Source organism: Vitis riparia, chromosome 8 (assembly GCF_004353265.1).
Source record: "Vitis riparia cultivar Riparia Gloire de Montpellier isolate 1030 chromosome 8, EGFV_Vit.rip_1.0, whole genome shotgun sequence".
Lineage (NCBI taxonomy): Eukaryota > Viridiplantae > Streptophyta > Magnoliopsida > Vitales > Vitaceae > Vitis > Vitis riparia.
In genome coordinates, this window is record NC_048438.1 from 19,587,861 (window position 1) to 19,615,458 (window position 27,598).

General features: G+C 35.0%; 2 protein-coding genes across 4 annotated transcripts; both read left to right on the forward strand.

Annotated features, from left to right (window-relative positions):
* Window positions 1-364: 364 nt before the first annotated feature.
* On the forward strand, window positions 365-10,500 carry LOC117921298 (tubulin-folding cofactor B). The gene is made up of 8 exons (XM_034839155.1): window positions 365-632; window positions 1,178-1,329; window positions 4,194-4,312; window positions 7,016-7,077; window positions 7,471-7,512; window positions 8,141-8,274; window positions 8,903-8,972; window positions 10,264-10,500. Exons 1-8 carry the CDS (start codon window positions 531-533, stop codon window positions 10,309-10,311), a joined length of 729 nt encoding a protein of 242 aa, XP_034695046.1. The 5' UTR covers window positions 365-530; the 3' UTR covers window positions 10,312-10,500.
* A 2,897-nt stretch (window positions 10,501-13,397) lies between these two features.
* Window positions 13,398-26,512, forward strand: LOC117919727. Of its 3 annotated transcripts, none has more exons than XM_034836967.1 (9): window positions 13,398-13,684; window positions 15,028-15,128; window positions 15,514-15,581; window positions 16,400-16,472; window positions 17,843-17,955; window positions 18,068-18,172; window positions 24,413-24,512; window positions 25,811-25,988; window positions 26,167-26,512. In XM_034836967.1, exons 2-8 carry the CDS (start codon window positions 15,045-15,047, stop codon window positions 25,985-25,987), a joined length of 720 nt encoding a protein of 239 aa, XP_034692858.1. In that variant the 5' UTR covers window positions 13,398-13,684; window positions 15,028-15,044; the 3' UTR covers window position 25,988; window positions 26,167-26,512. The 3 variants fall into 3 exon arrangements, with proteins under 3 accessions (XP_034692858.1, XP_034692857.1, XP_034692859.1); XM_034836966.1 differs by having other exon boundaries at window positions 13,400-13,684; window positions 15,036-15,128; XM_034836968.1 differs by lacking the exon at window positions 13,398-13,684 and having other exon boundaries at window positions 15,099-15,178.
* Window positions 26,513-27,598: the final 1,086 nt, after the last annotated feature.

Consider the following 27,598-nt stretch of genomic DNA (forward strand, 5'->3'; position numbering starts at 1 on the left):
TTTAATAATAATTATAAAAAACGCTAATAATTTTTATGAGTGTTAGAAATGTTAAAAACTCTTCTTAGAGTTTACCTCAAACACGCCCTTATTCTCATGCATGCACAGACTATGATTTAGTGTTAGTGCTACTTACCGTGTCGGGCCAAATTTAATTTCCTTGGTTACGGGTTTTTTAAGAATAATCACCTTAGGCGTTCAAAACTCTACTAGGTCTTTTAATTTATATTTTTTATTTTTAAAATCGACAAATTATACGGTGTCAATACATGCGCGCACGCATAGTAAGAGAACGACGTCGTTTCTTAGTTTTCACTCCATCCAGCTAAAACGACGCCGTTCTATGTGCTTCCGTTTTCGCAACCTTTCTTACCTTCAGATCTGGATGCGAACGGGCGTGGTTCTGGAATTAGAACTAGGGGAAATTCAAAATCAACGTTCATTTTTATCGGTGATTTGAGATTAGGGTTTTGATAAACCTAAGTGAGATTCACACACATTATCGGCTTCGGAAGCATTGAGCCAAAGTCATGGCATCTCGCTTACAGATTCAGGAGGATGAATCTGTATCTCTACGAGTTACTCATGGAAACATCAAGAGCTTCTCTGCCGATGTTCGTTTCTCACTACAGGTAATGAAAATCAATTCGCCGTGGATTCTATTATAAATGTTCGAAAATCTATGCGTGCTCTAAGTTTACTCGAATTCTTGCTTTGCTGCTTCAAACATGAAGTGAGCGGTGGCCTTGCTGTTTCTTACGAGCCTTTCTCAGTCCTTTCCTTAGACTTTAAATCTCATAATCATGCACAAAATTAATCGGCAACATGATATTTTTTTGTAACGAGTTTAAACCAGTCCATCATCTCTGGTCTCTCTCTCTATATATATATATCATACAAATGATTATTCTTAGGTTGCTTCTGGAATTTCAATAGCCTTTTTTTTTTTTTTTTTTTTTTAATGATGACTCGAGGAAGCAAAGCCAGGACTTTGTCTCGTAGATGACACTGCCTGGATGGCTTGATTCACTGTTTTCTATGTTTATTTTTTGATAATCATAATTTAAGATGACCTATATATCTATAACTTTTTATTATCTGGAGGTTATTGGAAAAACACATGATTGTGCATAATTTTGGCGATTTTGACAACTGTGTATTGCTTCATTGCTCTCAGATGACAGTGGAATCTGTAAAAGACAAACTTTGGAGAAAATGTGGCACTTCTGTTAATTCGATGTGCCTTGAGCTCTATGACGACACTGGTGCCAAAATTTCAGTTCTAAGTGATGATTTGAGACCACTTGGATTTTATTCTCCACAAGACGGGTTAGTTTATCTCACCTATTTGATGGAAGTTTGGCAAATAAGGCTATTGTTTGTGTGGATTATTCTTTTGTTGCTATCAGACAGATTTCAAATGTCATTTTATCTCCTTATTTTGCAAATATCTCCAATGGCTAGTATTCAGTTACTTATATGGTTGTTGAACTTGTTGGAAGTTCGAATTTGGCAAGAGCCATTCAGAGCATGCATAAATGGATAGAGCTTAAATCATGACTAGAGAAATATCCCAATATCATATTTGTTGAAATATCCCATATCATATTTGTTGTGGCCACTTATCTTTCCACTGTATTAGTTGAATATCAATTCTTTGTTTTCTCAAGGTCATATATTGATTACATATCTTGGTTTAGCTTTACAAGTGGTTTTGTTTTATTACATATTCTTCCTCCCTGAGTTTCAAATAAATACTCTCTGTGCACGGAACAAGATCAAACTGACAACTAGCTCCACAGTACAGAAGAGCTGGATGTCAGTATATCTCTTTAAAACCCATGTCATGTTTTTTGTATGAGACCCTTTTTTAGAAAGTCATATTTGTATGATTTTTTTGACAGGCAAGCAACATAAATAAATTAGTCTTATTTGTATGATCAACTCTTATGTCCCAAAAGTCACAAATGTGTCATGCACAAACACTCAGCTCAACCCAACCCACTATTTGGGGTTGGCTACATGAATCGTTTTCAATATTTACCTTATCTAGGGCAATGCCTTTTGGATGCAATATTTCTCTTTCTCTGCCCTTCTCTTGTCCTTGTGGTACCTTCCATTTGTATAAAATCACCTCTCCTTATTGGCTCATTAATTGTTGTTTGTTTCATATCTCTAACCATCTAAAATAACATCCCGTCATCATGTCCTTAGTTGGCGCCTCCACTAAGTTCTCCCAAATACAATTCTTCACATTTTCCTGATTCTATGTTTTCTTTTGTTCATTTGAACATTGCCATAATTTTGACTTTCTTGGTTTTTTAACTGCTCAATTTTCTGCACCATAATGCATAGCTAGACCCTGATTAAAAAACAAATGCACAACTAGACTTATGGCAATCTTATAAAATTTTCCTTTTATCTCTTAGTTATTTTGCAATCAGAGAATGCTCTTCAAGCAGTTTTCCATGCTATCCACTCTGCTCTAATTCTGAGGATGAGGTCCCCTTCAATATTCTTTTATGGACGCTGAACCCCTGACAGCTAAAACATTCAGTTTTGGTATTTCCATGATTCCCCTCATCCCTACCTTGGTCTTATTTTTTTTTCTTATCTTTTTTCTTTTTGAAGTTGCAAAATATACCCCTAGTCTTGCCTTAAAGCATTTAGATTCTAGTATCTTGCTATTATTCTAAGCTTAAAGTGATCCAAAATTATTATATTGTCAACTAACAGCATACAATATATGTTTTCTACCTGGAAGATGCAAAATGCTACCACTTAATGGCAGTTCTTGATGTAGGTACATCATGATCGGAGTATTTGGATGGCAACATTTGTTCATCACTTCTTTGTTTGCTGGAAGGATATTTATTTGTTTTTTCATGATTGGGAATATGCCATTTTTCCCTTTGAAAAAGTAGATTGTGATTGGAAATTCGCTTGCTTATGCTCCTGTACTGCTTTTTTTATAGTTGTCCTCGTTACATTAACATTGTATTAACAGAACACTATTTTCTTTGTCTCAAATTTACAATAATGCCTCTCTTGGGAGTAGCGGGCCTACTATGTGCTTTTCTAAGTTGATAAACCCGACATGGAGACCAGACTTATTTTCTATAGGAAGCTAAAGTTTCATGAAACATTAAGAATAGGAATTAGACAAGGGATGAGATATCCTTCAAACCAACATTAGTGAAAGGAATTACAAGTTAACAATCTGCAGCATCCCAAACAATTTTGGACTGACAAGACAACAAAGTTCCATGTTAGCCTTTAGTGAATTTTCCTTTTTATTTTATTAAAAAAAACTTTTCCTGTATCTCCTTAAAGCATGTGACTACTTTGGCTTTCATGGAAGGGAAAGGAGCATCCAGATCAAGGGCCAAAAGAGTATTTCCTGAAAACCCTTTACCAGTGGACTAAGATCCTTTTGGGGACTGACTTCCTATAAATGGATTTCATTGAAGTTTTGGGTAAAGGTTATCCTGTAATAGCCTTCTCTGTTTTGGCTTTAATGCTTTTTTGTGGGCTCCTTCTCCCTTTGTATACTTCAACTATACTGGGGTTGCACTGTTAATCTAATTTTCTGTTTGCCTGACACCAAAAAAGGAAAAAAGAAAAAGTGGTACTTTACTGTTGTATAGGTTAACTTAGTATTTTGGAGGCTTCAAACATACTTTTTGAGCAGTTTGCTGCATTTTAGGGAGGATTCCTCGTCCTTCTTTTGTATTTTTTTTTTATCCATAATTTGATACATGTTTTGTTTCTGATAAAAAAATGAAGAGTGTGTGCCTACTATCTATTGTCTGGTGCAAACTAACCCAACTTCATTGATGTTAATGTTTGTTCTGTCTTCTGCTGTAATTCATCTACAAAAATCTTCAAATGTAAAACTGAGTTTTCATGATCTCACATGGAAATATTTGATTTTGATATGACAATTCCATACTTCCAGTTTTGCATCTGTTCTTATGTATGTTGCAATAAATAGTCAATTGTTTCTTATAGCCCTTGAGGCCTGACTGAAGTGGTAGGGGATAAAAAAAAGTGCCAATTGTTGCTTATAGAAAACTTTAATTTTTCTGGTGGCACTCATTTTCTTTCATTTGTTTTACTGCTGTCATAAAATTTTCTTGGTTTTTTAATCTAATTTAATTTAATTTTCTTAATTTTCTCTTCTCTATAAAAAGATACCGGCTACATGTTATAGATCTTGACCCCTCATCAGTAACCTCTGGTGGCTGGCTGGAAGACACTTCACTGGTGGAGAAATATTCCATTTCTGAAGAAGCCTATGATAAACTTGATGGTAAATCTCCAAGACGCTTGTTTTCCAATCTTATGCGCAAATCTTCAATTTATGTTTATTCAGCACTCCAAAACAATGAAACTCATTGAATCAACTTGCAACTCAATGGTGATGATTGGACTTTGTAGAAGTTAATTTTGATTTAATAGGACAAGATTGACTCAAATTGTTATCCAAAATTTCATCTTCATCCATGAGAGTGTGTCTCTGCTGGTTGATTTGATATACAATTATGCAGAAAAATTTGAGTTTTTATGCTTTCAACAAAAATGAGTGATAATAATTTTAATACACTGCATTAGTAATGTTAGAGATTTATTTTCCTATATTTAAAAAAAAAAAATTAATGATAGGGATGTAATGGGCAGGTTGAGGGGTTGTTTCTAGTTCTGTCTCTTTTGGCTTGGATCAAAGTTGAACTCTCTAGGCTCTTGAGATGGTTAGTCAGGCTTGGCTTGTGTAGGTTTGGCCTAGTAGGAACTTGTTTAGGTGCCTCACCAAACCTATTATTTATAAATCAATCATCTCAACTTGTCTAATCTTGTTTACCTTCGTCTTAGAGATTGCAATTTGAACTTCTTGACAACTCCTCAATTTCTGGATTGCTATTAAGATTGTACCTTTATCTAAAGCCAAACAAGCTTGTTTGGATGCAACTCGATTCTTATCAATGAACTTAATTGTTGGTAAAGATTTGACATGACTTGTCCATTGCTTAGTCCCTTTTTCTTTCAGCGATTTTTATTTAAGTAATTGAAATTTTTTATAGTGGTCTGGCTTGGTTATAGTTGCTTAGATCTGGTCCTTCCTATTTGCATAGGAGTTACTATTTACATGTTTACCCTTTCTATTTTCATAAAAAGGCCACAAGACCCCTAGAAATTTTCCTTTTTTCCATGGTTGGAGAGCTAGCAATTGATAAACGTATACAAACCAATTCCATTTATCTCATCCTCATTATCTGCTGGAAAAACTCAGGCATAATTTTTTTAGTGAGTTTGTTTTTATTTTATTTGTATGGTTTTTTAGGGAGGAAGGGTAGTATTGAGGGAAGAGTATCATTGGTAGCATGGGTTTTCTTAATTTCCTCTAGTTTTGCTAATTGGCAATATACTTTTCTCATATAAGCATAAATCAATGCTTACTTCTGCGGCAAGGAAGTTTCTTCATGGATTCTAGTTGCACAGAATGAGAATGGAAAGTGAGTCGTGGAGGATTATTCCATACTCTCTACGAGCCAAAGAGCAACAAACTAGAAGATGAGCAATTGTCTGTCTCCAGTTTACATGCACCATCTATCAGGAATCATCCAACCCCTGCTAATCACCTGATCAATCATCAGAATTTATTTTTTATTGCCCAGGTAAAAGTGGCCACTAAGAGCTCCAAATGGCTTTCTGTAGAACACCATATCTTTCCTCCAGGTTAATCAAATTTCAATGGCTAATAGGAAACTGGTGCATTCTTAGATGGTGTTTTATTGTTCTTAAACCAAAACCAGTTTGCATTTGTAGCTAACTTATCAAATTACTTCTGAGTGATCTATATAACCTTAATCCCATTCTATCATGCTCAGGTATTAGCACACAGCATAATCGTCCCTGTTCAACCTACCACAATGATCATTTATAGCTAATAATGGTATATAATCTTGGGAATTTGTTGTAGTTATTTGGTTTTTCTCTGGTTGAGGATGTTTCAAAAATCAGAGCTTCTGTTTTTATTCATGATAGACTGCTATTTTTTGTTGTTATTTTGTTCAACTTGCATTACTTACCTTCTCTTGTTGTCTATGTACTTTTGTACCGATTCTCATGGGATATTTATATAATGAAATACTATTAATGAAAAATTCTGAATAATATGAATATATAAATTCTGTCAAATTACACCTGGTATGAACTTCTTATTGTTATGCATCTCTCTCTCTCTCTCTCTCTCTCTCTCTCTCTTTCTCCCTCTTTCTTTTTTGTTTTATATTTTATTTTTTGGTGCAATCCATGTTTTTCCAGAATCACCCCTAGATTTGATACCTCTATCTTGTATGCCTAATACAATGTCAAGTTGATCGAAGTTTAACATTTATCTCACTTCATGCAATTTTGAAGTTAAAATTTTATTTTAATCCTTCTATAAGAGAAGCAAGTGTTTGGATTGGTCAAGTATGAATACTGATCAACCTGACACTTGACATAGTTGAAGACATGATAGGGGCAGCCCATATATTGGGCTTGACAAAATTATTTAGACAAAAAGTAAGTGAGACTGCTAGATTCTTCACCCAGTACAATTGGATCCAATGTCGACATGTCGTGTGTTCATATAAAGAAAGTTTGGAGGGTTATCCCCTAGTGTGTATTTTGGACATTATGGAAAGAGAGGAACTAAAGATGTTTTGAAAGCAAAGAATTGTTGGTTCATGCCCTAAAGTTCTATCTTCTTTGTAATCTAGTGATGTGGATTAGGATGCACATTGATGGGGGGTTCTTTAACCTTGTTAGATTTTATAGACTGGTTAGGTTCTCCTTGAAGGGGCATTTGGTTTTTTTTGTTGCGGTTCCCCTTTTTGTTTTTTTTCTGCTTTCTGGTATATACAACCTATGTACAATGGTGTGCTTTTAATATGTTTGTTTTATTTACTTATATAAAAAACATTTTATATTCTAGAAGTAACAATTTACAAGTTTTTTGCTGTGTTTATAGGCACTTTTAGAAAATTTAAGGAAAAATTAGCATCTCAAAACCCCTCAATTCTGGAGTCCAAGGTAAGCCTCTCAACTTTTTATCATTAGATTACAAATTAGATGCTTTTGGTAGAATTACTGAATATTGTAAAGTCAATTAGATTGCAAAATGTACTCTTCTTAATTTTTATTTTTTTTATAAGTAAGAAAAGTATTGTATTACGAAGAGCCGCTAAAATAGTGACTCAAGATGTACAAAACAGAAAGGGAAATACTCACCCCCTAACATGTGAAACAAAAAACTGTCCACAATGAAAATGTACTCTTCTTAATTGATCAACCGTTTTTTTTTTCTCCACCTTATATCTGCCAAACATGTTACTTGAAATATCAGGTTTTGTTTTTCTGTTGATATCTGGCATGTGTGGGAGTTAAGTGGGTATTTAATTTCGCTAACGTGACCTTTGTTTACAGATATCAGATCACTACATGGAAGATCTCTGTGCAAATATCAAGGTTTGTTAACTTTACATTTTTGTTTTTTAGTCTGTATTGTCATGGTTTTGCTGAAACATCATTTTGTAAGTTTGTAAGTTTAGTTCACCAAAGGAAACCTCAAAGAATTCATTGAGATTATTATTGGTGGCTGGTCAAGAAGCTTCAGAAAATGGGAGATATAGGCTAAACAAAGGGCCAGAGGGGCAACTGCTGCCACCCCGCCCCACCCCCCCAACTAGAATCTGGGAAAAACATTTGATGCATCTCCTTAAAAGTATAGGAACAAAATTAAATTGAGGAAACCATAGCTTCCTTTCCATTAAAAACCTAAAAAAAATTAAAATGAAAGAAACCATACCTTGGGATTGATGATGTGATCTAACAGAAGTATATTTGAATTTGCCACAAAGCTAAACTTTACTTTCATATTGTTATATGAATCTTAAAATCTATTACATATCATTTGCTTGGTTGGGTTCTCATTAGAGGGGGAGGGGCTTGTTTTCTGTTTCTCCCATCTTCATTTCTTTCAGTTGTCCTTGTTATACACCCTTTCTATTTCGGTGTGCTCTTTAGCTGGGAGCTGTTAATAATATTTTTGCTTGCCTATCAAAAAATTATTTTCTCTTTTCTTTTAATAATTAAGGTAGGAGACAGATGTGAAGTTGAACCAGGGGAGAAAAGAGGAGTTGTCAAATTTGTGGGGCGTTCACAATCTCTCGCACCTGGGTTCTGGGTTGGAGTTCAGTATGATGAGCCATTAGGGAAACATGATGGCATGTAAGTGACTCCTTAATTCTCATTTGCTTGGTGTTCATTTGAAACTTCAAATATCTAAAATTACCATTATTTGTTTGTCATTCCCTATCAAACGTTAAAATGAAATCCAGTAAAAATTGATATTGTTTGTCACTGTTCATTCATAAGTCTGGAATGACTAATGTTTGCATTAATTTTTTAGGTTCATCTAGGGATAACTTGATCAGACATTTGTATTGGTATGAACCCCCCAAGCCCCCTCTCTTCACCTACCCACCTTATGCTAAACGTGAAAGAGTGCCTTTTAGGAAATAATTTTAAATTGAAAAAGTATGCAGCATATTTAGTGGTACCTTGAAGTAGTTTATATATATTGTTAATATTGAAAAACATTAAAACTGATATCAATCCTAACTGAAATAATGTTAATAAAAATTGGAAAAAATAATGGATCAATGATTGTTGACATCCATGAATCATCGGTGGAAAGCCAAGGGACTTTTTCAAGTCTAGTAGAGGAATTAGTGATAGTTGCTGTGTTAGTCTACTGTCACTCAGTTCATATCATCATTGTGCTACTTATGTCATTGAATGCTTTCTGTGGGCTGTGCATATTCCTTGGTTATAATTTCACTTGGTGATCTTGTAGGGTGAAAGGGACACGGTACTTTGATTGCCCTCCTCTCCATGGTGCAATGGTTAGGCCAGACAAAGTAAAGGTTTGTATAGAATAATGATATGATGATATTTTTTTATTGAAACTATTACATGCTGATGGTGATGTCTTTTGAATTAGAGGTAGAGCACCTTATACATTGGTGAATTACAATGGTTACTTGGGATAGATATACATCTGTTTATCCTGTGGGAAAATAAATCATGAACTTGAAAGGTGTAATGGTGTGGAACATTTGGCAACTCATGAATCAAAAAAATGGTGTCTGACTTCCTCTTGTTCTGGTTGCCTCCCACCTAGGCTCCTTAGGTCTACATCCACAACTAATCTATCTGGCAATGTTTAGTCAATGTCTGGAACTTTATAATCTATCACACAGGATGGTTCTATGCATGACCACCTAATTCCATGTGAAAGAATAGTCCAAGTTTATTGTCAAGTAGGAAAGAAGACACGCATGCTGAACATTTTTGGAAAAGAATAAAAGATCTGTTTTAGATCTTTTAACATCTACACAAGTCTGAGATGTAACCTGTAACATAAATACATAAGATAAGGAATTTGTTCTCTTCCTATAGAAAGGAGTTAATGGTTCAAAATGGCAAGCTAATTTTGGAAAATTGCGCCATTACACAATTTACATGTTTGGTGGATGCATTGAGAATACTTTGTAATTCAAAAGTATGGGTTATTTCTATGTTTGTGTTGTTCTTTGCTTATTAGGGTTTGTCCTGAACAAGCCAATGTAGTATAAATATGCCAGTGAAAGTTCACAAACAAGAATTCTCTTCATTGCTCTCTTGCTCCTCTCCATTACTCTTTCATAAAATCTCAGCTCTAAGCAGTTTTCAATCAAACCAACACTTATTTATTTATTTTTTCTTTCTTTTTAATAAAAATGGAAAAAATAAGATTATTAAAGAATATGAAAGTAAAGAAGAAGGAAGAAAGTTCCTTCAAAGAATGAGAGGACAAGAGAGAAAGTAGGAGCTCAAATGCTGTGATCCTTAAGAGAAAGGGGGGGGGGGGGGGGGCAGGGGTGCGGGCAATAATCCCTGACAAACACTTCCAAGGATCTTTCCTCTTCTTTTGTATATATTCTTTACTCCTTTTGTCAGCTTGTTTTTGTTTTCACCTTTTGTGTCAACAATGTTTTCTACTTGCTATATTCAAGGAACTCAGATGCCCTGGGATTCGTTCCTGCTATGTGTGATGCCTTGGTTGTCCTCTAAAAGTTTGATTTGCTTTTGAGTGCCAGTGATCTACTTATAAAATATTAAAATGTGAGGTGTTCAGGACCCACTATTTGGTTTTGACCATCTAATTATTTCCAGGTTGGTGACTATCCTGAACGTGATCTCTTTGAGGAAGATGAAATATAGTCAGATCGTAAAGAGGGGAGTATCACGGTCTGCACTGCAAATTCCATAATCCTTTTAAGGATTCTGAAATAGCCTTACTTAATTTATGCCTGTTATAATTTTTGATACTCCCAAGGCTTGGAAATGATGTGTTTAAACAGTTTGATATTGTGACAGAAGAAATGAAATTCTCAAGTTAAGAGTGTGCGACTGGTGGTATGTTAATTTATCTGCTTTAGATTATTTTTCCCCTAGATTTAGACAGCAAATCATGCTGATTCATGTTTATTCCGAAATGAAAAAGGTATATTGAATAAACAATAAACTCTTGTTCTGTTGTAAATGAATTCTAACTTTGGACTAGAGAATGCTGATTGCCATTGCATTCCCCCTTTCTGACTCCGGACCAAAGCCTGGTAAATTACAAAACCCCGGAAAGCAAGCAAATTGGATTGAGATTGGTAAAGAAGATTTGTTGAGGGATTGGGGGCTAATCTTGAAGCTCAACAATCTTGGCAACTGATGAGTCACCAATTTTTTGGAAGACAACCACCCTGTCATTATGTTTAAGCCATCCCATGGATTTACAGTGGTTAAGGGCGAATTTCAATCCCCAGTCTTCACGGGAGCCGCGAAGAAGCCCGCAGATACTTCTATATCTATGCAGATAGGTGCTTAAGTAGGAGCGAGAAAATATGTGAATTATTTCAATTAAGGAGGCATTCATTTTCGCTATTAAACTGAAAATGGTTGGGATTTAAGTTGTCTTGACATCTTGAACCCTGTCTTTCTTTCATCTCTAACTTTGGGACAATTAGTTCCTGAAGAGAATTTCTATCAAACTACAATGGTAAAGTAATTTGCAGATCCTTTCCCTGATGGGTATTAATGGGCCAAATATGTCGGAATTAGGATGAACATTGGAAATTTTGGGGGAATGTATTTATAATTATTTTTTAAACAATTCTTAGAAAACAAGTGAAAATAGTATAAAATAATTAAAAGATAAAACATATTGTTTTTTATTATTGAGAACAAAAAATAGAAAACAGTATTTAATTGTTAAACGCATTTTACTAATTTTATTATTCTGAAGAACATAAAATTATTTTTTAAAAATAATTATCAAACAAACCCTAAATCTCACCTACTTCTCAAAATAATTAGGGAAGTAAATGACTAAGAGTCCAGTGTTTTTTAAAATTTGTTTTTAAAATAGAGAACAAAAAAAATAATTTTTTAGAATTTTATAAAAACTAGAGTGTTTGATAAGATGTTTTCATAAATAATTTTTTAAAACAAAAAACAAAAACTTTGTTTGAGTGAAATAATTTGTATTGTTTTGAAAGAAAATATATTACTTTTATTTTATAAAATTAATTTCTAATAATATGAAATCAAATTCAAGTTAAGTCTTATTAAAAAAAATTTATAATTATATATGAGTTAAAGATAAAAAAAAGAAGTTAATATGAAATAATTTTTTTATTGTAGTGAAACAAAAATTTCTATGAGATAAATTAATTTTAATATTCTTTTTTAATATAACTCAAATAAGTATTTTAATAATTTTTTCTAACTTTTTGTTTGATCATGATTTCTTATGTTTTTTTTTAGAACTTCTTTTAAGTTAAAAATATAAAAACGTTTTTTAATGTTTTATAAAATTAAGGATATTTGGTAATTTATTTTTATAAAATGATTTTAAAAATAAAAAACAAAAAGACTTGTTCAGATAAATTGTTTTTTTTTTAAATAATTGTTTTGATTTTGTAAAAATATTTTAAATTCAATTTATATAATATTAATTACTTAAATATAATTGAAGTCTTATTGAAAAGGAAAATAATTTTGTAATTACAAATAACTTAAAAAATATATAGTTTTTACTAAAACATAATAGTAATATTATAATAAAATCATAAATTATATTTTTACTAGAAAATATACTATTTTATTATATTTATAAATTTATGATATTAATGAGTTTATTATTTAAGTTTTAAATTATTTTTAAAAATTAATGGACTTGTCGACAAATTCAATGTATTAAGTCTTGTTTAATTTGGAGATAATTTGTCTAACGAAAAAAATAAAAAATAATAATTCTATACAGAAAATAAATAATAGAGTATATGTGTCTTTCTATTATTTTTAAAGATTGGTGAAAATAATTTTTACTTGTTTTCTATTTCACTTTATTTTTAAAAATTGAAAACAAAGAAAAATAATACAATAGTGTTATGAGTTTTTAAAAACTGTTTTTTGTTTTTAAAAATAGAAAATTGTTTTTAAAAACTCCGCCAAATAGACTCTAAGATTCTTTGACAATTATAGGCATAAACATTTCTCATGCAATAATGTTTTGCATTATCATTGAAGCCTCTTCCATACTTTCTTTTTATTTTATAGCATCTCACCTTAGTGTTACACTTTATACAACATATTACAATTTTGAATTTGGACAATATGTGTTTTTCTTTATATTTCGGTTTGGCTTTTTCACAACAAAATGAATGAGAGAAAACATAGTACAAAGAGATGGATAAACTTTGTAGATACTACAGAAGGTAATGGCTATAAGGTAAAATTTGAACATATTAGAGGGACTGATAATAGTATAGCTGATTATTTGTCTCATGAAGTGCGTTCCACAGGATGGATGATCAACATGGAAGGATGAGGTTCGATAGCTACTTGCTTCCCCTGTATATCCCAATGGAGATAGGAGATTCAAGAAACCTGTCGGATGTGCAATTGATGATAGCCAACAATGTTTAATTGACAATCCTTTTTGTTCTCTTTATAAAAGAATGTCTTGATTAGTTCTTTAAATGCTCTTAGCATTTACTTTTTAAAAATAAAGGAAAAACCACTCTAAAAATATTTCTCATGTAGTTTTTAAAGCTTTCACCCTTGGTATTTATCATTGAACCAGGACATAACTTTTACTTATTCAAATAACAATTAAGGTGAATTTCGGTCAAGAACAACGAATCTATTTATGATAAATAGATCCATTTTACAAGTTCATTACTACGGGTAGTTCCTATAAAGATATAACTTCGAGGATTCAAGAACCCCGTTTTTAGAGGGTATTACAGCCTTGAAGCTGCTTCAGGGGATTCAAAATATTCATTGAAAAAAAAAAAAGAAAAACTAATTCTCGCAAAACGAGATTAGTGTGAAATTATAAAACGCTTTGATGAGAAAGTTGAACCGTTTTTTGAAAACATTTGTAAACAGACTCGTCTATCTCTCGAATTTGTATAGCTGAAGGCATCTAAGAAAAGCATACACAAGCGCACCTATAGAAGCCTTGGGTTTCAAGGGAGGCCGAACAGAAGTCACCGGAGAGACCCAACAGGGCAACGTCCACGGAGATCTTCAACAGGTAAAATTCTCGATTTTTTTTTTTTTCTTCTTTTCCTCTTTTCTGTAAATTAAAAATAAACTGTTTTTTAATCAACTTTTTTTCTGTATCCTTGGAGATTTGTGTCAACATGTTGTTTATTGGTTTGGAACAACAGCGATCGATTGGTTTCTCGGAAATTAATTTTGCTTCAGAGAAATTTTTTTCTTGTTGGAAGTTTTAACTTCTCTTCTGAAAGGACAATGAGCGCTCAGTTCCTTTCGATTTTGCTCTTCTTTTTTTATCAAAATTTCAGATTTTCGTTTCACATGGGCTTGCTTTTAATTTTTTTTCCCCCTGATTTTCACTGAAATTGCGGTTTGGTGAGCGCAGGATCAAATTTTTTTTTCCTAACAATCTAAGAATTACGACAAATAAGGAAAGTATGCCAAGCTTTCTATTCTTCTGGTAGTTAACAATCTTCTTAGGAAATGCAAAAAGGTGTCTTCTCATGAAACTCAATTATAATAACGAGTTTCTATAAGTGATAATTATAATTAATAAAATTATAAATAAATGAAAATTAAAATTTTGAAAGTTCTTCCATTCAAGTGTTCTCCAATCAGGGCATACACTAGAAGAGTCATGAGTGAGTAGCAGATTGTGGAACAAGTTAGAATGGGTTAGTTGATTAGTTGGGTAGAAAACACAAGGTTTATAATTGACTTTGTTTTTTTTTTTCTCCAGAAATTCTTCTTTTTGCTATGAATTTCTGTGATGCGGAGTACATTATGCAATCTAGTATTGTGTTAATTATACAACATCGCAATCCAATCATAACTTCAATATACTCAGATTGAGCATTTGGATCGGCTTTGGATAATGTTCAATTATTTGTTTAATGTTCTCTTGGCTCTTTTGGTAAAATGGATGTCGTTGTGACCTTTGCGTTAGTGAATTACTATGTTAGAACATGGCAAATTGGTAGTGCTATTTTGATTTACAGACTTTGCATGATCTGTAATTGCTCCCCTAGCATTGTGAACTCAATTGTTTAAGTTATATTTGTGGATTTGAACAATTAGATCCTGCTCTAATTCCATTCTTTGGGTCCCTTGTAAACAACTAATGGAAGAATCCTTGGTTCTGTTCAACAATTCTTCAAACTGTTCCTCTTAGATGTTATCAGAGCTTGTTTGTTAAAGTATAGTCAATAAAAACCTTTATATACTTGGGTCCAAATGAGCAATGGGTTCTGCTGTTGATTGGTTCCAAACCTTGGCCTTGCGCTGAAGAACTAGAATGGTGCATGTATGATGTAATGCAGTAGGGGATTATTTTGGTTTTGTTGTATTGGTTGGATTGTGTGAGATTTGTCTGTTTAGTGGTACAGGATCTTGTAATGGGTATCAGTAGAACAGAAGTAAACTTGAGGAGGTTGCTTGCAGCTGCACCCCAACAACAAAATCGGGCAAAGCTTATACATGTATGTTTCTTCGCATGTCCAGAGATCTCTCAAATCAAACTATTCATTTGGTAATGATTTATGTGCATTTTTTTTTTCTTTTAGCGTGTGGAATGTGATCTGAATATTTTAGTTGCTTTATTCTCTTTCTCTCTTGAAAAGTGTTCTACACCTTTGTGTTTGGAGGTTAATTTACTTTTTCCATCCATCAAATTAATTTAAAGTTTGAACTGAATAGTTTAATTGATAAATTCATTATCCTTGGTTTATTAGCAATGTTTGTTTGGTTGCATGTCATGTTTGATTGCATTTAAGTAGGACTGGTTCAGGAGGTGTTTGGTTTCTTTTTTGATGTTTAGATATATTCATTTACCATTTCTAATTGATAATTAATGGAACTTTGCAGTATGTTGCTACTTTACGAGAACAATTAGAACAACTAACTGAAGAGAGAACTCTAGAAGGCTTACCAAGGTTTTTCTGCTTACCCTTTTTCCTTTTCCTTTCTTTTTTGCCCTTTTCCTTCTACTTTTTGTTATTTTGAGAAGTCAACGAATGCCAACATACTCCTGCTTCTAGTTTGTGTTTATCTGTGCTTGGCATGGACACATACACATACATTTATACGTGCATGTTCTTTGGAAAGGACTTACCAAGGTGCTTGTTGTCAGTGTGACCATTCTTCTAAGGTGTTTATTGGGGTGGAGAATTATGGATATTTGTGCAGAGGTAGATTTGGTTGCATCTTCCATCTTTGCACAAGCATAGAGGACATTTTGTTATTTTTGGTTTAGTCTAGTTGTATAATAAACTCTATTGTGTAACTTTAGGATATATTGAGTATTTGATGATATGGATCAACAATGATCATTTGATATATGTTGCTCTATATGCATTAACTGCTTTTCCAAGGCACTTTTTAATGACCTTTCAAGGAGCTCACAAACTAGCTTTAACTTGTGATTTAAAATTTTATTATGGCTCATTTCTACACTTGCTGCTAATGTGTTTTCGGTATTGTGAGATGTGTTTTCCGTTTAAGAATAATGTAGGTCATTCTATTTCCTTTCGATGATAATTACACCTTCTGTCTTTTTTTTTTCTTTTGGGTACATGCATCAAACTCGGAACCTCCTCTTCCTCAACCTAGCCCTTACCGCTTGAGCTAGGTTTTGGGGGCTATGATTATGCCTGTTCATGTTATATTAATCCTGCTAATATGTTTTGGTACTGTGAGACAAGTTTCTCAATTGAACCATAATTTATTTCTTTTTTTTGGAATGTTTATGTAGGGTTTCAAAACAGAAGGTGAATGAGTATGCGGAGGAGATTGAAGCCATTGCGTCCAAAATAATTGCTCCATCGGTTTGTATTTTGATTTTCTTTTTAAAATTTGGCACTTTACATGCTAAATAAGTTATGTTTGTTTGTTTTGAATTATAGTTTGTTGACAATCTGATTGAAAATACAAGGGAATTAATTTCCTAATTTGTGAGATTGTATCGTTGTATACTTTCTTGTTTTATTTTCCTAAGGGTAGGGGATTTTTAGGATGTTAGAGTGCATGATATATATTTTTTTCTCAAATCCTACAAGAATTTGGACCCATAATGTATGCATTCCAACACCTTCCCTCATGTGCAGCCCCATATTTGCACGTGGAGAGATAGGCACACATAGGCCCACAAGATAAACAAACCACAAACAACCTCCTTTGAGCTTAATAAAGTGGGGAAATAAACATGCGATGATGTTTAAATACATGACCTCTCACTCTAATACAATGTTCAAACCAGGCTTTAATACAATGTTAGACAACTATTTTCTCAAAAGCTTTTTGTTGGATTTAGGTTCACAATGTATATCATGATTTTTAACACCTTCCCTCATGTGTAGCTCCATAGCCACACATGGAGATACCTATCAAAAAAAAAAAAAAATAGCCTCACATAGAGAGATACAAATCTGTAGGCAAACAGCCACAATTAACCTATTTGGACTTCCACAATAAATTGGGAAAATAAATATACGACAAGACTTGAACAAATGACTTCCTGCCAAATGAGGCTTTGATACCGTATTAAATTATCAATTTTCCTAAAAGCTTAAGCTTATAAGATTTGGGCCCATAATGGATACAATGCACTCTAACGTAGAATTAGTCTATTGCCTGATTTTGTGTAATTTAGATCCCTAATTTGTAGGATTGTAAACTATACATACTATGTCATTTGGTGAGAGATGCATGAATAAAAAACCATTCTTTTCCATATGTTATGAAAGTCTGTTTAAGGTCTCTATGTTTTCTTCTAATTTTTCCTTATGGTCTTCATTACCGTTGATTTTCAGTGGCCTTCATTGCTGCTTTTCTTTGCTTCAGGCAGCCTTTACTGTGGTCATATTTTTTTCTTCTCTTCTCAGTGATCTTCTTTACCATTGATCATTTCCAGACTGTTATAATTCAGTAGTTTTTTACATCATCTATTGCAACACTTCGGTTAATTCACCATTTGGGGAAGGGACACTGGAGAATGTATCGGGTTGTTAAGAGCCTACTGAATCCCATGCTTAAAAAAATGTGAATTTTCCAACATTTTAAATGCATGAATCTTAGTGAGGAGGAGCTTTTTGTTGTTTAAAAACGAAGTTTTATGATGTTCTTCCTAAATGAAGCATACAAACTTCATATGGTGGTTGTCATTTCTAACCAATTCTCTTTCTTGGCAAATTTGTAGTCTGATGTGCAAGTATCCCAAGAGCCTCTTTCTGGTACTTATGGCCAGGAAAGCCATTCCAAAGACAAAGAGGATTCCATCCCCCATTCCCCAGGATTGCGAAGGAGATTTGTGTAAGTGAAATTATGATTGTTTGGCTAAGCAGGACAATAACCAACTATTCTTTTTCTCTGTTGTTTCCCTTATCATGTTTTATTTTTTTGAATCATTTGGTTCACCAAACAGGCCTGCTTCAAATGTTGAAGATAGAACTCATGATACTGTAAAGGCAGATGCATCAGGGCCAGTCAAATTGGATGCTGCAGCACAGGCACATGTTGAAAAGCACAGGTACCTTTTAACATTGAAGAACAATTGTTCTTAATACTTATTGAAGAATTTCTGAATTCCTTTTTTTGAATTTTTAGGTACACACCATACACATATATATACACAAATGACTGAATAAGAAAATATCAATCTAGCTTGATTCTCTCCTAAAATTAGGAAACCGAATCATCCTAAATGATCCCTCCTTTTTTATTCCTAAAATACTTTCCTAAATTAAAACCCTAACTTTGAATGCCAAATTTCAACACTCCCCCTCAAGCTGGAGAATATATATCATATAATCCTAGCTTGCAAGTTAAGTCTTCGAAGTTAGGCCTAGGTAAAGCTTTGGTGAGGATGTCTGCGGTTTGGTGCTTGGTAGGAACATAGTTCAATTTAACCGTCTCACTAGTCACCTTCTCTGTGATGAAGTGTCTGTCAATCTCAACGTGCTTGGTCCTGTCATGATGCACGGGGTTCTTTGCTATGCTTATAGCTGCCTGATTATCACACATCATCAGAATTGGAGATGAACTCGTTTGTCCCAGTTCACTAAGAACCCTTTTTATCCAAATCCCTTCACAGATTCCCTGTGCAAGAGCTCTGTACTCAGCTTCTGCACTACTTCTGGCTACAACTGATTGCTTCTTACTCCTCCAGGTAACAAGATTTCCCCAGACAAAAGAACAATATCCAAAGTGGACCGCCTGTCAATGATGTTTCCTGCCCAATCCGCATCTGAGTATACTTCAGTGTCACGGTTCTCTGTCTTTCTGAAGAATAGACCTTTCCCTGGTGTCATTTTTAAATATCTAAGAATCTGTAGACTGCTTCCATGTGTTCCTCAGTGGGGCTGTGCATGCATTGACTTACAGCATTCACTGCAAAGCCAATATCTGGCCGAGTGTGTGAGAGATAAATCAAGCGCCCGACGAGCCGCTGATATCTCCCCCTGTCTACCGGTGTACTTTCTTTCTCGATACCAAGTTTCTTCTGACTATCCATAGGAGTATCAATTGGTTTGCATCCAAGCATACCGGTCTCCTTAAGAAGATCGAGTATGTATTTTCTTTGAGAGACTACAATTCCCTTCCTTGATCTAGCCACTTCCATACCAAGGAAATATTTCAAATTTCCAAGGTCTTTAACTTCAAACTCCTCTGACAAATACTTCTTCAAATTCTGTAATTCCTCCATATCATTCCCAGATAGAATAATATCATCAACATAGACTATCAATATGGCCATTTTCCCGGCATGAGACTTCTTGACAAATAGAGTATGATCAGTCTGACCTTGTTTGTAGCCCAGCTTCAGGACTGCTTTTGTGAATCTATCAAACCAGGCTCGGGGAGATTGTTTAAGGTCGTACAAGGATTTTTGGAGTTTGCAAACCTGATTCTTTGTCATACTTCCTTCGAAACCAGGTGGTATTTCCATGTAGACTTCCTCTTCTAGGTCACCATTTAGAAACGCATTTTTTATGTCCAGTTGTTGCAAGCACCAATCTTGATTGACAGCCAATGAGAGAAGAACCCTGATAGTGTTCAGTTTTGCAACAGGAGCAAAGGTCTCCTGATAGTCTATCCCATAGGATTGTGTAAACCCTTTAGCTACCAAACGAGCCTTGAATCTCTCGACTGATCCATCTGCTTTGTATTTTATGGTGAAAATCCACTTGCACCCCACGGGCCTCTTCCCAACCGACAAATCTGTGATAGTCCATGTCCCATTCTTCTCAAGTGCATCAATCTCATCTTGTACTGCTTTCTTCCATTCTGAAATTTTTAATGCCTCTTGTATTGTGTTGGGAACCTGAGTATCATCAAGAGAAGTAGCAAATGCTCTGTAAGATGGTGATAGCCCTTCATATGTAACATAATTCCCAATTGGATGATCTGTACATCTCCTAACACCCTTCCTCAATGCAATCGGCAGAGTAGAATCATCAATGCTGGGAATTAACACCTCTCCAGCCCTATCCTCACCTATGTTCTCTTCAGGAAGACTTGAATTGGAGTCAATATATTGGCCACATGTTGACTGTGATCCGTGCTCTAATTCCTGTCTTTTCCTCCTCTTGATGTAAACTTGTAAGTTCTCATTAGCAAGTTGTGGGGCTATAGGTTGAATAGGCATGGGAGACTGGATGGTCACAGAGAAGAACATTTGTGTGCTGGCTGCTGGACTGATGACGGCATGGGTGTGGACAACTCAGTGGGCGCGAATTGGGAAGGATTTGGTGACTCTGAGTGAAAAGAAGGTACATCCTCAAGAAAAGACTCCCAAACTTGATGTTCATTCATGCTCTCCCCCTGAACATGAGATTTGGGATAGAAGAAGACATGTTCAAAGAAAGAGACGTCCATGGTGGTGTAAAATCTTTTGTTGGTTGGAGAATAACATTTGTACCCTTTTTGGGTTGGAGAATATCCTAGGAAAATGCACTTATTGGCTCGAGGAGCAAATTTGCTACGATTTTGAGGATACACATGAACGAATGCCGTGCAACCAAATACTTTGAGTGGTAAATCAGAAGAGGCTGCACGGGTGTGAGGAAATTGTTTTAAGAAAAGTTGACGTGGGGATTGAAAGGTAAGCACTCTGGATGGCATACGGTTAATCAAATAGGTAGCTGTGAGAATAGCTTCCCCCCATAAATAGTTTGGAACATTAGAGGAAAACATAAGGCACCGGGCAACCTCCAAGAGATGTCTATTCTTGCGTTCAGCCACCCCATTTTGTTGTGGGGTGTCAACGCAAGAACTTATGTGGATAATGCCGTGATTTTGAAGATAAGTACTGAGACTACTAGTAAGTATTCCTTTGCATTATCTGACTTGAGGACTTGAATTTTGGAATTGAATTGATTTTGAACCATAAGATGAAGGTTTGAAAAATGTGCCCGACCTCTGACTTTTCTTTCATAAGGAAAACCCATGTTACCCGTGTATGATCATCAACGAATGTCACAAACCATCGAGTGCCAGAAATATTTTTTATCCGGGAGAGACCCCACACATCACTATGTACTAGAGAGAAAACAGTCGAAGGTTTGTATGGGATTTGAGGATATACTGTTCGAGTATGCTTTGCAAACTGACAAATTTCACAGTGATAAGATGCTGGATTTTTATTGATAAATAATTTGGGAAACAATTTTGCAAGGTAAACAAAGCTAGGATGACTAAGGCGATAGTGTAACATTATAATCTCACTATCTTTATTGACCTTAGAATTTGACACAGAATTGAAAGACTCTAACATACTCTGAGACTGAACGCAACTTGCTTGAGAGACTTGGTTTGAGAATTGGCCACATGAGAGGAGGTAGAACCCGGAACACAGTTCAGTACTGCCAATCATCTTCCCCGATTTCAAGTCCTGAAAAACACACGAGTTTGGATAAAATTTAGGAACACATTGGAGATCACAGGCCAATTTGTTAATGGACAAAAGATTACAATCCAAGTTTGGAACATGGAGGACAGAGTCAAGATATAAATCTTTAGTAAGTTTTATAGAACCTGTCCCGACAATTTTTGACTTTGAACCATCAGCAATATGGACGGATGAATGACCATTACTTGGCTTGTAATTTTGAAGAATGGCAGCATCTCCTGTCATGTGATCAGAAGCACCTGTGTCCACTATCCACGGCTTCATTCCTCCTCGTTTAGCAGTGAAGGCTACACCGGTAGTACTGCCACTGCCAACTTGGCTTAATAGTTTCTGTAGCATCTCCATCTGCTCTTTGTTGAATGGACTCGGCTCGGGAACAGATGTGCTCTCAGAGTTGGCAGCCACGTGTGCTCTGCCATCTCTGTCAGACCGTGGCTTTGGTTTCCAATCAGCCGGTTTGCCATGAAGCTTCCAGCAAGTCTCCTTATAATGGCCTGGTTTCTTACAATAATCACACCAAGGCCTATCCCGTTTTGACGATCTCCACTACTACTATTAAATGACCGAGCAGCAAGGGCAGAGGCATCCAATGTTGGGGCAGGTTGCTCTTTGGATCCCATCATCACTTTCTTTCTACTTTCTTCACGCCTAACCTCTGAAAAAGCCTCCCTGAGACTTGGCAGGGGTTTAATGCCCATGATTCGGCCTCTAACATCATCCAATTCCCTGTTTAGTCCTAGGAAAAACTTGAACAGTCTCTTTTGTTCCACAATTTTCCTGTATGTTGCTGCATCATCAGAACATTTCCATGAGTGAGTCTCGAATAAGTCAAGGTGCTGCCAATACCTTGTGAGTGTGTTGTAATACTGAGTAACTGTCTGCTCTCCTTGGCGGAAGTCATGTAGGGCTGATTCAACCTGAAAAAGTTCTGAAGTATTTTCAGAACTTGAGTAAGTTTCTTTGGCTATATCCCATATGTCCTTTGCAGTCTTAAACAACAAGAAATTTTCACCTATGTCATTGTTCATGGAATTGATAAGCCATGACATGATCATACTGTTTTCAATCTTCCACTTCCTGAAACCCGGTTCTGTAGTTTCTGGCATGGCTGCTTCTCCAGTGAGGTACTCATCCTTTCCTTTACCGCAAATGAACAGCAACACAGATTGTGACCACTGTAAATAGTTATGGCCATTTAATTTGTGTCCTGTGATGAGAATAGGAGAGGAATCACTGCCACCAAGGTTTGGAATTTCAGATCTGCCCCCTGATTCTGGTGACGTGACGCTGGATACTTGTGATGATGCCATTCCGTATTTTGTCATGGACCGAAAAGGTAGAAGCACACTTCCCAAGGCACGTGCAGGGATTGGAGTTGAGGAAAAATAGCCGGAGGACGTCGGAAAAACTGATCGGAGGGCCCGCGGAGGCAAAAGAACCCCAAAAGAGGCACGTGCAGGGCTCGAATGGCAGAAACAGGTACGTAGGGTGGCTGGTCGGCGTCAGGCGAGCCTGGAGTAGGAAGCGCGTCGCCGGAAAGTGGCTCACGCGCCCTCACGCGCTGGTCGAAAAAACGCGCGTGGGCGGTGCGTGGATGGGTTTCTGACTCTGGTGCTTTGGGAAAAGTTGGAGATCTCCTCCAGACGCTCCTTGCGGTGTGAAAAAAAACCGTCGCCGGAAAAGTTCGCCGGCGGTGAATGTTTTCTATCGACGATTCGACCGATCGGAAAGCGTTTTCTCCCTTGGCTCTGAGAACAAGGACTAATGACCGGAATGAGAGATGGCCAGAGAGAGAGATGGTCGGATTGAGAGATGGCTAGAGAGATTTGGTCGGAATGAATGATGGCCTGAATAAGAGGTGGCCAGAAGGGATTAGGGTTTCAGAAACCTGGCTCTGATACCATGAAGAATTTCTGAATTCCTTTTTTTGAATTTTTAGGTACACACCATACACATATATATACACAAATGACTGAATAAGAAAATATCAATCTAGCTTGATTCTCTCCTAAAATTAGGAAACTGAATCATCCTAAATGATCTCTCCTTTTTTATTCCTAAAATACTTTCCTAAATTAAAACCCTAACTTTGAATGCCAAATTTCAACACTTATGTAACTGCTGCATGGAACTAAACCGATGGCAAGAGTGCAAGAGTGCTGACTTTAAAATCCCCTAGGATCTGAATTGTCTATGTTTGCATACTATAGTGTATATAAATCACCTATGTTGATTTTAGAAATACCTTTGAAAGATGGACTCCCTCCCCTCTATTGAGAATAACTCCCGATTGTAACTGAGCTCAAGCTCATGTGCATAGTAAATCAATTCCTTGAAAGTTATGTTGAAGAAACATAAAGCCAAACTTTGAGAAGTGAATTAGACTGACATTCGAATGTAAATCAATCACAATTATTTTTAGTGAATCAAGAATAGTGAAATAACAAGGAAATCAACTATGTTACTGAAATGTGGTTATTTAGGAGAGTGATAATGTGCCTGTTACTCAAAGAAAGAATAAAGTTGGTGTTTATCTGCTTCCTTTATTTCTCTTTTTTGTGAAAAAAAAAAAAAAAATCATAAAGCAAGTTGTGCAGTTTGGGCTGTTTAACAACTTGGACTATCGGTTTTGAACAGTTTTCTGGGTTACCCTTGATTCTGCTCAGAAATGGGCCCAGGGTACTAAGTTATTGGTATGTGAATCCTTATTTGATAACTGTATTCAAACCTTTTCTGCAATTGCTTGACTTGAGATTTGGGGACGGACTTCAGAGCTAAAGCTTTGGGAAATTTGAATATTAGTTTTATTTGTTCTTCCAAGTTGTGTGCTTGCAAATTGGTACTTTTCTTCTCTGACAGGAAGCTTCAAGAAGACCTGACAGATGAAATGGTCGGATTGGCAAAGCAACTCAAGCAGGGTAGTCTCTTGATGAGCCAGTCCATAAAGAACTCTGAAAAAGTAAGTAGTAACTTTTTATTTGCAATCTTGCATTACTTCAGACATTGGTGTCGAATATGTTGATGCATATGAAGCATAGTGTCAAATGTATGTTATTTGGTCAAAATGAAAACAAAGCTTTTTGAGTAAACCTGGAATGTTTTTTCATTTTTCATTTTTTGTTTTTTAGGTGGAACTGGACAGTTTGGTAGTCCATTCTTTGTTCTTTAACAATCCCGCTTGCAATAAAGCTGAATAATCAAAGAAAATAACAGATCCAATGATTCTGGTTTCATTTTCATTTTGTTTGATTTTTCAAAAATATTTTGTAATTAGTTAATTGCATTTTTTTTTTTTTTACTGTTTTATTTTAAAAAATTTAAATTGTAGTTTATATGAGCTTTATTCCTCTCCTAAAACCTTCTATCAGTTTACTGTTACTACCTCTTGGGTTGATTTGATTATATTATAAAATCCTTGCTTTCTTGAAAAAGATATATTTTATTTAAACTAACTTTCGTGAGATTTGAATATTTTGTCAAGAAGCATATCCAGGGAGCCGGGTGGTGTCAGAAACACAAATTGTAGTCGTCAAGACATGAAACTAAACTTGTCAAATGATCTTTCTGTGTTCCATGGCACATACAATGGAAAACTAATAGATTAGAATGCCCAATGCCGAGGGGTAGCCCATTGATGTCATAATAGTCATTTCCATTTTATCATCCATCCTCAATAATCATTTTCTCCAAATTTCCGCCCCACAAACTTGACATAGAGCCCATATTTTCAAGCCAAACTTCCAAATAATTACCTATGAAAGCCTGATTCATCTCTACCAATGGCCAGAGCAATCACCTTTTCTCACTAGGAAGATAACAATGCATTATGTTCAAGGTTTGCATTATTATAAGATGAACAATTGATGAACATGGTAATCTATTTTACTTAAAACACTAACTAAAATTTCATAGCCATTGCCTCTACACCACCTTGTCATGAAACCAACTCCACATAGCACTGCCACAAATGCTACCTATACAACCACCGGTACTTACCACCATCTCATTCATTGTCTTTCCTTTTCATCAGCTGTCGCCACCAGCATGTTCAGCACGAGTAGAATATGCTTTCTTTGCTAACATACCATACCAATTCATTTGATTTGCACTTGGAGTAATGATCCTAAAAAATTACCATCAATAATATTCTTTTCTCAGGGGGTTAGTCATCCATGAAAGAAAAAGAAAAGTTAGTTATCTTTTTGTATTGTCTAATGACCAGTTAGTCTTAAAGCTTAATCAATGTTTTGAGTGCAGATACTTGATTCTACAGAGAAAGCAGTTGAGCATAGCTTGGCAAGCACTGGCCGTGTCAATACACGGGCTATGGAGATAAACTCGAATGGTTTTAAGACCACATGCTTCACATGGATTCTGATCTTTGTCATGACATGTATCTTCATTATGGTTGTGCTTCTAATTCGCGTCACTTAAGGTATGCCTTAGAGGAGGAAACCCATTTGTTTAATCTTGAATTTTTGTAAGTTTTACCATGAGAAAATATGATGATATCCCAAAGGTGCTGTTTTCATTTCTTTTTAACAAAACTTGTTTGGTTGAAGAGAAAATAGAGAAACCAACCTATTTTACGTGTCTTCCTACTTTGTCTGCAGGGAAGGGGGATTTTTTTCTGCTTATGGAAGACGAAAATTCCTTTAATCACTGCCATGGGCCTTCTGCTGCCCCGTGCAAGGGAAATGTACTTGAAGAGATTGGTTACTGATGGATTTGCTTTTAATCTTCTGTCTTTAATCACTAATGTGAAAGCAATGAATATCCCTTTTTAGCCCAATTAAAACAAAATGAGATCACTTTTAATGTACTCATTGAGAATGATTCTAATCTAGTTCACGGCTGACTAAAAGTAGAAGCTGTTCTAGTGGGATCTTCATCCACAGGAAAAAGATTGTATTCAGTTTGCTAATGATCAAATCATATTAGTTCTCAGCCCCAAAAAAACAATCCCTTGTAATTAGATATGATGCAAAATGGATGGTTGTTCTATTATTGATAAGAGATTTCTCTATTAAAAAACACGAATCAGAGTTCCAAGAAGGGGAGAGAGAAAGAGCCTCTGACCTCGAGGAGGATTTATTCAATCACATGGTTTGGGCTCATCAAATATGGTGGGGACCAATTTTGTTGTTATTCCTCAATAGATGTCACTCTTTTGAAAGGTTTGTTAGTTGTAGCCAATTTTTGCATAATTTTCAAATTTGGTGGGTGAGAAGGCAAAAAAGAGAAAAGGTGTAGACTTAGCCCAAAAGATTATAACAAATTGAATTCTGAACTAGTGAACCGTTAAGGTTGTCTGATTCCAAGAAAGTATTGATGAATTTATTGGTGTTTTAATTTCGTCTTTAATTTTTTTTAAGCAATATCAACTTTAAATTATGCATAAATATTAAATAAGTTATGTTATTAGGGTGTTTTTTTTTTCAAAACTTGTCCCATGTTCAAATTCTAATTTTAGTATGTTAAAATTTAAGATGATTGACTTATCTTTCCCATTTAAAATTTTTTAGAGTATATGTTAACAGTATCTTGTTATAGAAAAAATTTAAGTACCAAATTATAACTAGATGATGAAACCATAGTACTAAAGAATGAGATGACAGTGCAAAGTAATGAAATTAAAGTTGATACAAAATCATAAGATAGAAATACAAATATGATATGACTTGATTAATTACATTATTCAATATGTATCGATTCATTTCTATAATGAAACCCTTGTTATATTATTGATAATCATGAAGTAGACACCATTAAATTTAATCCATTCTTCTATTCAACTCATTTCTAGTAACATTTGTCGACAAGGTAAAATTGGGTTGAAAACAAAGTTGGAGGAGTTGATATGAAATCAAATTTAGTTGGGTTAGGTTTACATTGAAGTAATATTATCATTATTTGGTTAAATAAAAAATAACAAAACTGTAACATATTTTTTAATATTATCATTTATTTTTAAAAATTTTTAAATATATAAATTTTACAATTTTGAATGTATTTCATTTTCCTCTTCGTATGACAGGCAATTAA

What these genes read in the sequence shown, in the direction of transcription:
- LOC117919727 (XM_034836967.1), top strand. Translation starts at nt 15,045, where the DNA reads ATGGGTATCAGTAGAACAGAAGTAAACTTGAGGAGGTTGCTTGCAGCT. An exon ending in GGATTGCGAAGGAGATTTGT is followed by an intron (nt 17,956 to 18,067) that starts GTAAGTGAAATT and finishes TTCACCAAACAG; the next exon opens with GCCTGCTTCAAATGTTGAAG. An exon ending in CCATAAAGAACTCTGAAAAA is followed by an intron (nt 24,513 to 25,810) that starts GTAAGTAGTAAC and finishes TTTTGAGTGCAG; the next exon opens with ATACTTGATTCTACAGAGAA.
- LOC117921298 (XM_034839155.1), top strand. Translation starts at nt 531, where the DNA reads ATGGCATCTCGCTTACAGATTCAGGAGGATGAATCTGTATCTCTACGA. An exon ending in ATGTTCGTTTCTCACTACAG is followed by an intron (nt 633 to 1,177) that starts GTAATGAAAATC and finishes CATTGCTCTCAG; the next exon opens with ATGACAGTGGAATCTGTAAA. An exon ending in TTAGGGAAACATGATGGCAT is followed by an intron (nt 8,275 to 8,902) that starts GTAAGTGACTCC and finishes GTGATCTTGTAG; the next exon opens with GGTGAAAGGGACACGGTACT.